The sequence below is a fragment of the Zonotrichia leucophrys genome, chromosome Z (genome assembly GCF_028769735.1).
Source record: "Zonotrichia leucophrys gambelii isolate GWCS_2022_RI chromosome Z, RI_Zleu_2.0, whole genome shotgun sequence".
Classification (NCBI taxonomy): Eukaryota; Metazoa; Chordata; class Aves; order Passeriformes; family Passerellidae; genus Zonotrichia; species Zonotrichia leucophrys.
This window is the reverse complement of record NC_088200.1, coordinates 32,680,865-32,694,384: the sequence shown is the minus strand read 5'-3', so window position 1 is coordinate 32,694,384 and position 13,520 is coordinate 32,680,865. Positions and strand designations below refer to the sequence as shown.

At 38.6% G+C, this 13,520-nt stretch overlaps 1 protein-coding gene across 1 annotated transcript in view; it reads left to right on the top strand.

Annotated features, from left to right (window-relative positions):
* The window catches only part of CENPK (centromere protein K), a 30,599-nt gene that overhangs the window by 10,779 nt on the left and 6,300 nt on the right, over window positions 1-13,520 (top strand). The window contains exons 2-8 of the mRNA XM_064735963.1: window positions 277-375; window positions 1,346-1,402; window positions 4,417-4,489; window positions 8,612-8,658; window positions 11,514-11,596; window positions 11,705-11,803; window positions 12,077-12,218. Coding sequence (XP_064592033.1) covers window positions 277-375; window positions 1,346-1,402; window positions 4,417-4,489; window positions 8,612-8,658; window positions 11,514-11,596; window positions 11,705-11,803; window positions 12,077-12,218 — 600 coding nt within the window. The remainder of the gene's footprint in view (window positions 1-276; window positions 376-1,345; window positions 1,403-4,416; window positions 4,490-8,611; window positions 8,659-11,513; window positions 11,597-11,704; window positions 11,804-12,076; window positions 12,219-13,520) is intronic.

Below are 13,520 nucleotides of genomic sequence, written 5' to 3'. Positions count from 1 at the left end.
GCAAATAATCAAAGCAGTTATGAAAATTTAGGATTTTGTCATTCAATTTTAAAAGTAAATTATTAGTCTCTTTTAAGAGACTGACTCTACTTAGTTATATAGTTAGTTGATTTTACTTAATTGCTGGGTGCTTTCTAAAACTATGAGGAGTTAGCTAAAAGCTTTGGATTAAGGGAGTTTTTTTCTGTTGCATAGTTGATCTGAAATGGCAAGGATGATTAAGTAATCAGTTATTGTAGATCTACATGATAACATGTTTACTTTGCTTGTTAATAGGCTGAGTGTGCATCAGAAATCAGTAACACAGCTGGTCCTGTCGAAGCCAAGGAAGAACTCCTGGATGAATGTGATAGTATTTGGAAGCAGATTGAAGAGGTATGCAAATATCAATGATAGACAAGGTTTATTGTAGTGCTTTTTCAGAATTACTTTATTCACCACATGCTTACCCCACCCTCTCCAAAGAAACCACTCTGATAAAACCAAACCAAGCAACCAATCAAAAAACCCACACAAGCAAAAAATCAGAAACAAACAAATAGAAAAAAAAAAGAAATAGTATCTTCAGATAGGTCAAATGTAGAAGTGCTTGGAGGGGTGGAGAATGCTTTGTGAAGTCAATGTGCTGATGTTACTATTTATTTAGTGTGGGACTGTATATTAAAATTATGGAAAATGAAGGAATCTATTTGTGTTGTGGTAGTACCAGCATACAGAGACCCTTCTCTCTTTAGCCTCACAAAAGGTGGTATTCCATTTCACACCTCCTTTGGGTCTTAGAGGAGAGAGAGAATAGGATGAGAGGCAGAGGAGGACAGTGATGTCTCCCTATGCTTACTCCCTTGCAAACTCACAGTTACATTGTCATGGTTAGAACTTCTCTCGTACATAGCACAATATGTTAACAAATAACAGTTTAGGAGTGGTTATTTTTATTTTCTGGATTCCCAGAAAAGATAAATTTCTGTCAGTTCTTAGGGAATACTGTTCAGCCTTGTCCATGACTCTCTTCTCAGTTTCTGATGTTCTTCATCTGTTCAATGCCTTTCCCCATATGAACTTTTCCCTTATAACTTGCCTTTTTACTCAAAGAATACATCTTTCTTTAGGTGCTACTTCTCTCCTTCAGAGTTAATTGTTACTTTACTGTGCTGTGATTTCAAAACTTTTCTTAAGTTGCTCTTCTGGGTTAGGGTATAGGGGATGTGGAAGGATCCAAGTTAAAATTCATTTATTTCTATATTTTAAAAGTTGTGTTTAAATTTCTAAGAATTGCATTTTGTTCTTACAAAAGAGAAGAGTAAACAACTTTCTTTGTGTTTTATTTCTTTTTGTTTCTACCAAGGGTCAGAGCAAGCTAATGCTTCAGGGAACAGAGACACTGCCACCATCAGATACCAAGGTAAGACAGTGGGTTTTTAAAAATGCTCCATTTTCTGCTAAGACCGTAGAATCAGAGAATGGCCTGCCTTAGAAAAGCCCTTAAAGATCATCCAGTTCTAATCCAGGCATAGGCAGAGACACCTTCAACTAGATTAGGTTGCTTTAAGCCCCTTTCCAGCCTGGCCTTTGAACCCTTTTAGGGATGGGGCGTCTGCAGCTTTTCTGGGCAACCAGTTGCAGTGTCTCTGTGCTTACGCAATAAAGAATTTCTTCCCAGTATCTAATCTAAACCTGCCCTCTATCATCTTAAGGCCATTTCCCCGTGCCCTATCACTACATGCACTTGTGAACAGTCTCTCTTCTCTCTTTTAGGCCCCATTCAGGTACTGGAACATCCTATGGTGTTTCCCTGGAGCCTTCTCCAGGCTGAACAAACTCAACTCCCCTCACCTGTCTTTATAGGAGAGGTATTCCAGCCCTCCAATCATCTTTGTGGTTCTCCTCCAGACTTACTTGAGCAAGTTCACATCCTTCTTATATTGGGAACCCCAGAGCTGGAGGCAGCACTCAAGGTGGGGTCTTACCAGAGCAGAGTGGAGGGGCAGAATCCCCTTCCTTGACCTACCTGCTGGCCATGCTGTATTTGATGCAGGGTTATGATTGGCTTTCTGGACTGCAAGTGCATGTGTCCAACTTCTCATCCAGCGAGATTCCCAGATCTTTCTGCGCAGGGCTGCTCTCACTCAGCCTGTATTGATACTGGGGGTTGGTTGCCCCGACCCAGGCATAGAACGTTGTGCTTGGTCTTGTTAAAATTCATAAGTTTCATACTAGTGCAGCTCTCAAGCCTGTCCAGGTCCTTCTGGATGCCATCCCTTCCTGGCAGTGTGTCAGTTGTCCCACACAGCCTGGTGCTGTCAGTGACTTGCTGAGGGTGCCCTTGATCCCCCTGTCCATGTCCCTGACAAAGATGTTATATAGTGCCTGTCTCAGAAACGTGGCCTATGCAATGCCACCTCATCACGGATCTTCACCTGAATGCTGAACTGTTGACTACCTGAGTGTCACCATCCAGCCAATTCCTTACCCACTGAGCAGTCTGTCACATCTGTGTCTCATGAGTTTAGTGACAAGCATGTTGTTCCAAACAGTGTCAAATGCTTTGCACAGCTCCCAAATAAATGACATCAATTGCTCTTACCTTATGCACCAATGCCCTAATCCTGTTATAGGAAGCCACCCAATTTGTCAGGTGTGATTTGCCCTTAAATTCATGTTGCTTAACAACAATTGCCTCTTAATTTTCCACATGTCTTAGCATAATTTAAAGGAGGATATGCTCCTTGGTCTTGCTGGGCACAGAGGCAAGACTGATCAATCTGTAGTTTACAGATACTTGTTTTTGTCTTCTTAATAATATGGGTTGTGTGTCTCCTTTTCTAGTTGGTGGGATCTTCACCAGACTGCCATGACTTTTCAGGTTTAATCCTATCTGGCCATCTTAGCTGTTCATCACTCCCCTCTTCATCTGGACAGGGGAGAGGAAATATAACTGAAGCTTCAGGAATCAAGATCAGGACAGGTTTTCTCTTACTAAGTTTGAAAAATGCAACCAATAAATGACTAACATTGGCAGCAAAATGGGAGGAGAAGGGGGTGTAACTTAATACTTGTTTGGACTTTTTCCTAATCAGTGCATATGTAATTTCTTCTTGTTAAATGTCATCAATGTGCTATCCCTTGCAGTATCCTTGGGGACTGCAGTGTGGGATGAGCAGGTTCGCAGTGTGCTGGGTAAAGACCTGTCTGAAGCATGGAGCTCAGTGGGGTGCAGTGATGGGGCTGTATCTGGCTGGTCACCAGCCACTAGCGATGCTCCTCAGGGTGCAGCTCAGCTCTGTTCCACGTGTTTATCAGTGACCTGGATGAAGGCTGGAATGCACCGTGAGCACACTGGCTGATGACTCCAAAAGGCACTCTGGAGGGACCAGAGGCCTTGCAGAGGGATGGAGCTGGCTTAGAGCATCGGGCAGTCCTCAGTGGCCTGACATCTAATACCAGCAAGCCAGCGGGAGAGGAGGGGCTGTTGGGCAGCCCTGCAGGAAGGGCTCTGAGGGCGCCGGCTGACAGCGGCTCAGGGCGAGCCCACGGCGTGCCCTGGCAGCCCGGAGGGCACACGGCATCCCGGGAGCCTGGAGCGTGGCACTGCCGGCCACAGGAGAGGGGACAGAGCCCACAGGAGAGGGGACAGAGCCCACAGGAAGGGCTCTGGCAGCCCGGAGGGCACACGGCACCCCGGGAGCGTGGCACTGCCGGCCACAGGAGAGGGGACAGGGCCCACAGGAAGGACTCTGGCAGCCCGGAGGGCACACGGCACCCCGGGAGCGTGGCACTGCCGGCCACAGGAGAGGGGACTGTCCCTCTGTTCAGGGCTGTGCAGCCTCACCTGCAGGGCTCAGTGCAGTTCTGTGCCCCACAGTTTAAGAAGGTTGTGAAGGTCCTTGAGTGCATCCAGAGGAGGGCAACAAAGCTGGTGAGAGGCTGGAAGGCCTGTCCTGTGAGGAACTGCTGGGGACTCTGGGCTTCTCTACTTTGTAGAGAAGGAGCTGAGGGGTTTTTTCTGATTACGTTCTACGTCTTCCTCAGGGAAGTGGAGATGGAGATGCTGACATCTTCTCCCTGATATCCAGTGATATTATGTGTGGGAATGGTTCAAAGAGATGCAAAGGGTGGATCAGAAATGACATTAGAAAGTATTTCTTTACCTGCATGAACCTTCCTCTGAAGGGCCTTCACAACTCTGCCAATTCTGACTGCTTCTCATTTCCCCCTTTTGAAAAAATAATACAAACGTTCCATGATCCCTGTGAATTACTGTAAAATATTTTGAAGAAACTAGTGTTCTATTGTAATAGATGCTCTTTTGTTTTCTGCTGTATTAACTTAACAATTCGATTTCTATCCTGTTCCACCTCATTTTATGCCAATGCAACTCAACACACTTCAAGAGATCCTTCTTTTCTTGTTACACAGCTTTCCTTGTTAATGCTGCGATGGAAAGCTTTAACAGTAGATGTTCGTCAGCAGCAAGCAAGAAATCCTGAATGTGAGTAACTGTTTCCTTGCAAAGAATGTCTGTATAACCTTCTGCAAAGTTTCTTTCATCTAGGCCTTGAGTATATTGAATGTCTGCTGATTGTATTTCCATTCCGTAACTACTTAAAAATTAAAATAATGCTACTTTAAAAAGTTCTAAGTCAACTTGAAATTAAAAGTGAATTCCACTAAAACTTAATCCTATGATTCTGGACAAATAAGTGCATGATTCATGTCACAATTCATCAGTCAATTAAATGGAAAAACAACTATTAGCAGATCTCCTAACCAAATAAAAAAAGTTAATTATCCTGTTACCCTCCTTCATATTCTTTTCTGAGTGATTGTTTTTTCCCTATCTTTTATTTGTATTTAGTTTTCAGAACAGAAATATTTTGGCAAATAATTTTGTCTTTTAAGAAGCTGATACATTAATCATACATCTTCCGATTGTTTTTCTGGTTAAAGGTGTGTAGTATTATGATGTGACTTTAAAGTTGAAACTTTAAAATAGACCTTTAGTGCTAGGCCCTTTACACTGTAGTGAAATACCTATTTTGAATTAACAGGGATTGGAGATTTCAAGTGAAGATAAAGTGGTAAGAGCAACTAGAATTTTTGAAAAATGCAGGAATCCAGAACACTTACTGATTCTGAGAAGCACAAACCACTGAGACTAGTGGTAGTTCTTATATTTGTTAGGCATTATCAGTCAAAAGGTATCAATTCCTCAGTTCTTCAAAGTTCTCTTTGTACATAAGCACCACTGCTGATAAATTTTACCCTCTTGCAAGGCTGATGTGGCCAGACACTGGAAATAAAAGCATTCAGGATCTAAGTGTGACTAAAGTAATCTTTGTTTCCAGATGCCCCATATGGACATTCCTGAAACAGTTCACACTACACTATCATTAATATTCTGGTAGTACTCATGGTGATGTCTCCTGTCAAGGACCTGTTACCACCTTTCAATCCAGTAAAACTTCTAGTTAATCTTTAAATTAATATATTGACTCAATTGAATATTTTTATGTCAGTAAAGGCTTGGTTCTATAATATTTGCAAAATTATAGGAATGTCTTATAGACAGCATGTGGTGATTTCCAATGTTTTGTCATTTAGCCAAATGGAAATGCCTTTTCAGATCAACATAAGAAGCAGTTAGCCAACTTTTTTCAAAGTCTACGTATTTGCTGCATCTCATCACTAAATAAGAGAAGCTAGGATTTTTTTTTTTTTTTTGTATAAAGAGATACTGTTGCTGTATTAGAATAAATTCATAGTTCTGTGTTGTAAGCCTCACTCCAAGAACTGTCAGCCTCCAGTGCTACTGAGGTATGTAGACCAAAGGTATGTCATTGAATGAATTTGGAACATACTGGTTCCTGGCTGCTGTTCATGAATAAGTTGTGGGCTTAAAGCAAATTAATTGAAAGAACTTAGTTTTTAGCTGGGTAAAATACCCGAGGCTGTTAGATTTCCATACTAAAATATGTATATTAAACTTCAAGCTATTGGCTTAAAAATATCCTTGGCCTATTTTTTTGGCTTGCTGACTTGCTTTGTTCAACCATTTTTACTTCTTCCCAGATGATAATATTTCTTATTAGAAATCCTAATTTTTTAATAGAGAATTGTCTATAATTAGTACTTTACAACCAGATCTCTGCCTTTTTTGGCTCCCTGTCTGCTAAGAATTTGAATAGAGTTATGGTGCTTTTATGGAAATGAGGAGTCCCCTTTGCTTACTTCTCTGCTTCTTGGCTCCTTTCTACCTATTATTTGTTTTAAAGGAGGAATTACTTAATTGAAAACATTATCTGATTATATCTAAATAAAAACAGCAGAAATACTTACTTAATACAATTAACTAATAGAGCATGAATGTCAGGCCGTCTTGTAACTTTGGTTTTAGCTTTTAGTAGTGGCCAGTTCATTTCCTGTAAATGAGGACCTGTCAGCATTTCAGTCTTAAACCTTATTTTCAGAGGTTATAGCTTGGCAGTTCTGCATTTTTTTTGAGCACAATATTGGCAAACAGACTTGAATTCACAATGCAAATTTTATTTTTGCAAAGCTTTTGCTTTAATGTCTTTTTCTTTCTCAATTTCTGGTATTATTTATGTAGCTCTAGATCTGCTAAATCAGCTGAATTAAAACTTCTAAAAAAGCTTTTGGCTTATAAAAATAAAATTTAACTTTTACCTTTGGAAAATCAGGAAGTGAAAGCAACCATATTTTAAACCATTTCAAACAGTTGTGGTCTCTGCATAAATTCTGTTTTTCTTTGCAAAATAGCAGTATTCTGCCAAATACCTTTTTGTTCTATTTTAATATGAGTTTCTGTATAAACATGTGCATAGTAGTTGCTTTTACATTCCTAGCATCTGGTAGTATTTTTCTTAGTAATTGTACTGTGTATCACTAGGCAATTCTCTCTAACATTTGATTTTTTGCAAGTGCAGTGATTCAACAAAACTGAAAAAGATTTAATTGATTGTGGATTGGGCAAGCAGTGAATTTACAGCAGCTGCTGGCATAAGTGTGTTGTCCCAGTGTTTTAGATCTGCATTGTTCCTTCACTAAATTATGGCTAGTGATTTCTTTCCCAGGAACACAGGGCCTTCTATTCTGATACTCGCACAATATGAACAGTGAATGGCAAGCATGAGCTCAGGATCAGGTATCTAGAAGCGTTATGAGGCAGTTGTAAAAAATGGTGATATTTGGTAAGGGAAGGCTTATAAAGATCATGTCAGCAGGAAGTGGCAGGAGGAAGAATTGCATGGGTTTTTTCAAATATACTAGTGAATGTGAATAAAAGCTCACCAATTAATTTTATCACATGTAGGTATTATATTCATATACTATAAAGAAATCTTACTCTGATAAAACACAGACCACTGTCTCCTTCAGCTCTTAAGTGGGAGCAGAGTACTTAAATTTTGTGTCAAGATTTAGAAACAGCAATTTTCCAATTTTTTTGGAACTGAAAGGAGTTTTATTGAAGAATTTAATGCATTTTTTGATGCTTCAGTAGTTTTTCTGATTTTCATCTCAGAAAAAACAGTGCTTTTAAAACTACTAATCTTAAGCTCCTTAAAATTTTTCAGGTAAGTACTATAACATTGCCAAAGAAAGTACTTTTCTGAATTTATTAAATGGACTGTGTGTATTTAGGAGATGTTTAATGCTGTCATGAGAGGGTTAAGGATTTCCTTTTTGATTAAGGAATTTTTATTTAAGTAATTGCTTGTAAGATTAAAGATTTCAAGCCCAAACTTCCACCAAAAAATCTGCCTATAAGGATTTTAATCTGTTAGAATAGCTTTCATTTCTCCTGTTGAGAGTGAAACATCATTTATTGTATTGAATGAATTGAAATAGTTCAAAAAAGTCATATGTTTATGCACAAGCTGCAAGTTGACATGGATCTGAGAATTGACTGGAGTTTGTTGAGCACTGTAAAAAACAAGAATTTAACTTTTTAATCTGAAAATGCATGAGTCATAAATCACTGCATTTTGTAGAAGCATTCTGGAGAAGAATTTTCATCTTCTTGAATTGTACTTTGGTTTCACTTAGATATTGCTGTTGCTCAGTGTTTTGAGTTTGGGTAGTGGCCTTGCTGGGTCATTCATCTCCCTACTGTTTTTGTGAACAGTAAGGATGGTGACATGCTTCTGAAGTTATTAAAACTAGGTTCTATAGTCCCGATCAAGCATCTAGGAGGCTATTTAACAAGGAATTGGACGACTGGAAGAATTTGATTGCCCACATTGGTAATGTTGATGGAATGCCTTCAGCTGAAAAAATCAGGCTTGATTGTCTTGAAATGTATAGACATACGCTATTTATTCATTATGCACCCTCACCAATGTATTTGCAGCCAGTTCAGGTATAAAAATAACACACAAGCATTAACACTGCACTTTTTTCAGTCTAATTTAATTTGCTGAATAGTGATAGTAGGTTAGCCCGGCAGGAGGCCACAGCATGTGGTTAAACTCCTACTGAGAGCCAAACTGTTTTTCAGAAGCTGCACAAATTTCTCTCTAGCCAAGCTGCTTTTCAGTATAAATAAATCTTTATCATCCAATGGAAAAAATAAACAATTCATTTTATTTTTCAGTAATTTCTACCAATCCAGATGTACTATTAGAACTGGGAAAAGAAGAGGTAAGTCTAATAAAATTGTGTTGGAAAAAAAACCAATACATGCAATTGCTGCATTTTCCTATGACTGCTCCTAGGGTGCTAAAATGCTGTGTATTTTCCTTCAGCCATTTATGTTGTTCTAATGCTTTTTTTCCCCTCTAGTATAACTAGTAAAATTTCCTAGTTGTAATGAGTGAGGTTTTAAACTGACTTACTGCACAAGTAACTGAGTAGTGCACAATAAACAGTATTTTGCCTCTGGACACACCATCTAATCACAGTAGCTCAGCAAACTTATCTGTGTGCAATGAAAATGATGTGACAGTCGACATCCCTGCTACATTAATGCTCCAAGGCCTCACTTAGGATTGGAGTCCCATTGTGCTGGATGCTACCAGGAGACAGAAATCTTGACTGATGACCATGCCTTTCAAAGACTTAACCATCATCTGTAACATTGTGCAGCAGCGTCATTTCTAGGCCTGAAGCCAACACACTGTACTTTTCAAGATTGCTTTCAGTTAACATGGCTCAAGGGCAAGAAGGTCCACTCAGAATTTGTGTCTTCAAGTGATCTGTGGCTGAATTTTAATTGCTAATCTATCTGTGGCTGAATTTTAATTGCTAATCTGTCACAGAATGGCTGGAGTTAGAAGGGACCTCTGGAGATAGAATCATAGGATAGTTTAGATTGGAAAAGGCCTCTAAGATGATTGAGTCCAACCATCCAAATCCACCATTAAACCCTGCCCCTAAGTGCCTCACAGGATTGTGTCCAGGTGGCTTTTGAATATCTTCAAAGAAGGACACTCCACAGGCTCTCTGGGCAGCCTGTTCCAGTGCTCAGTCACCCTCCAGTAAAGCAGTTTTTCCTAGCTTCAAGAAGATAATGAAATTCTACTTTTAAATTTTCAGATGGAAATTCCTATATTTGAGTTTGGGCCTCTTGCTCCTTGTGCTATCACTTTGTACCATGGAAAAGACACCTGCCTTTAAGATATTTGTGTGTGTTTTTTTAAACAAAATGTTATAATACATTGCGTTTCATACTTAATAGAAAATGATGTAATATTATGTGTTACATGGAAGAATCAGTTATCTTAGACATTGAGTTCTGTGGCAATAATTTGCAAATATTTTGTTGAGTTCCTCCATTGGAGGAAAGAGCAAATCAATGATGTCTTGTGGATAACATTATACTATATCGATGGCACATAGGAATGCTGTGTGACTTGAAAATATTCCTGGGTCTAATGCCTTCTAGTATCACTCACAACAGCAAATCTGACTGCTGTTAAGAGTCACTATCAAAAAGTTGTTAGATTACACACTTTGATTGCCATGTTGATCTGGTATTTGAGGATTACAGGGTTTTTTCCAGGTCTTATATATATTGAGCATATTTGTTTCTGTAGCATATTTTCAGAATGTATATTTCTTTGAGCTAAATTCCTAGGTGCTCTTATTTTGTATGGAAGCAGAAAAAATACATCCAAATCATAGGCTTATATAAGAAAGATTATTTTGTACAAGACCATAGTGCTGTAACAGGGGATCTCATAAATTTATACAAGTGTCTGAAGAGAATAAAGCCAGGCTCTTCTCATTGATGCCAAGCAGTAGGACAAGAGGCCATGGGATGCACAAGAACACAAGGAAGAGCTTCTTTACTGTGCACTGGAACAGATTGCCCAGAGAGATTGTGTAGTCTCCCTTGCTGGAGTTTGTCAAGAACTGTCTGGATGCAACCTGTGCCATGTGCTCTTGGATGACGCCTGCCTGACCAGGGAGGTTGGTCCACATGACCCACTGTGGCCTGTCACAATGGTTAAGGAAACTTCAACAGTCCAGGAGCCGGGGTGTCATTTACTAAGCCCATTCACAGCTACCCACACTCACACAGATCAGGTGTCCTTACCAGCTCAATCCTAGGTTTCCTTCTTCCCCTAGGCTCACACATCCTGATCCTTAAAATAATTTAATCATGGCATAATAACAGAATAACAGCTTGAGCTGGGTGCCTCTGGAGAAGGACCCAGAACAAAGGAATTTTATACCCTCAAAGCCAAAAGGCTTTATGCCCTCACAGTGTAGTGTAAACACAGAAAAATCCAGATGTCATCAGCTTCTGCTGTGTCTCCATGTCCCTTCCCCTGGCAGGGCCACAGGCCCCCAGGCCCCCTGCTCTACAGAGCCAGCAGTTCACGGCCTCTTGCCTGGGGCTCTTGCCAGAGCTCAGCCCAGAGCTCAGCCTGCAGCTCTGCTGCAGCTGCACCCTGAGCCACCTGCACTGAATGTGTTCCTCAATACAACCTTACCTATTCTGTGATTTCTATAATGGAAGACCCAGCCCACTGAGAGTCCACTGTTCCCTAGATTCAGCAATGCCTATAGCTTCTGACTATAGTAGTTTTATTTCTCTGTATTTCCTGTCCCAGATATGTCATAGCACTGGGGATCATTTAATTAATGGATGCAGTTAGTCTTTCTTTGATGCATCTTCATTTTCTGTACATTTTATGTGGTGCAAGTAGCATGGATTCATTCTTGCCAGCAGCTGCAGTAGTTTAGACAATAGAGCCCTGTTGCTGTAGACATTTTCTACTCAGCCATTCATTCGCTGAGCAGTTCATGTGTGTACTTCAGGTAAAATTAAGTATTTTGTTAAGCTCTGTGAGCTTCAAGAAGACACTAATGAGCAACTGGTCACAGTGACATTTTCAATAGCTCCTGCATTTTAAACTGGATTTTAATGTTTACTAAGGAATTGCAGATGATTTTCTTCCCTTTTATCAGATTTACAAATGTAGCCTTACATAGAACAAATACTACAGTCTGGGCTACCTGCAAACAGTTTAATTTCTATTCTTTTATAGTTGCAGAAAGTAAAAAATGATCTTGAAACGGTGCTGTCAACACTTCAGTTAAAGAATAAACGACTGGAAGAAGATCTGAAAAGGTAATACAGTAATTTGGACTTTGGAATGCTGTGAGCTTTCTTCTTTTTTTGACTGCCCAGGGAAACTGTTTATCTGTTGTGCCATTTCCTACCTTTCATGTTTCAAAGAGAGCAGCAGTGGAATGAGGAACAGAAACAGATACTAGAGACTCTTAATAAAATGGAAGAAGAGGCAAATACCGAAGTTGAACATCCTTCCACAAAAAGGTATTTCTACATTTTTGAGTTACAAATTCAAGAATTTAAATATCAACAGGAGCAAATGAGCAAGCAAACTCTTAAAATTTATTCTTTGTTTTATTTAATGGATCAGATAATTGCTCAGTAATCCATATTTGAAACATGAAAGTAATGCACTATATCCTTTGATTAAATATGATGAATTTCTAACAATAGATAATAAGGGTTTTTTTTAATTAGGAGGGATTTTTTAGTTACTTTATTTGATCCCTTGTTTTGTTGCTGTGTTTTTACTGTTAGTTTGAAAACTAGAGAACTCAATGGGCTGAAAAATAAACTACTGAAAATAGAAACCTATAAGAAAGAACTCTTGAGTGCTTTGGGTGAATTTCTGGATAAACATTTTCCCCTTCCAGAGGAAGATGAAAATACTGAAAAAAAGGTAAGACTTTTCTTTACCTATTAAATTTGAAATGTTGAGTTTATATTTAATTAGATGCAGTACCTGTTTGAAGTCTCTACCATTGAACCTGCAGTTGTATTTGAAATAAGCATAATTTTTACAGCTGATCCGCTAGCTTTAATTTATATTTTTCAGGTTGTTTTATATTATTTAAGGCTGTTTCCAGCTGGGTATTTTCTTTTCTTCTTTTCTTAATGCATATATCCCTTACCCAATGAGATGCATAGCCATATATTGTATTTCTTACTGAACTGCAAGCTATGCTACATTTGGAAATGGTGTGAGGTTCAGTCCAAATTTACTCTTTTTTTTTTTTTTTTTTTACTTGACTGGGCAAGTAGATTCCTATTTTCCTTGGCAAAGCAAATTTTAATTGTTTAACAATGTTTTTGGAACAATAAGGAAAAGTGTTTATAATTACAGAGTAGTTTGGAATGTTAGCTATCAGATTTTGTTCAGGCAAACTGGGTCAAAAATTATCGTAAAACCTCAGGGAGAATAGGCAGCCAGGGAGTATTTTGCATAATAAATTCAAAGTGTGCAGTAAAAATAAAACTATTACCATTAGTATTGATAGATTAAAAAAAGCTATGAAAAAAGGCAGGGTTTGATTTTGATTTCAGGAACACTTAACATTACAGAAGCTGAAATTATTTCTTTAATCCAGTTCCCTATTATTTTGGGAAACTACATAATATAAAATTTTCTTCAATATTATCATTGAGCTCCATTTTAGGACAAATAATTTTTTTACTACTGTTTCTCCTGTGTTTTTTCTTCTAGCACCTCTGAATAGCTCTTTTTCTTTCTTGTGTTTATTCCTCCTGATATATTTACAGCAGCAATCTCATATCCTTCTTACTTTGTTTTGCTAATTGAACTAGGAACACCTTTATGTTCTCCTGCAAGATAATATTTTTCAATTCTCTAGCTTATCCTGGTAATCACCATTGTCTGTTTGTTTTCACTTGGATTCATCTTTTTTACAACCTGCTAAGAAACAATACTATAAACAAAAGTACTAGCTCACACCCATCACCAAAGCAACAAAGTACACCCTTGTCTTTTCTGTCTGTAATTTGCAGCTAATGAATCCTGATCTTTTAATTAAAAAAATGTTTTGCACATAAGCACATATTTTGCATATAAAAATACCAGTGGATTTGTCAAGACATGGTGTTCATTTTCAAAGTATTATTCAAATATCTTATTTTGTTGAATCTTAGTTTTCCTTCATACCAATGCTTTCCTTTCCTGTTGTTAGTAAATGTGCCATATTTT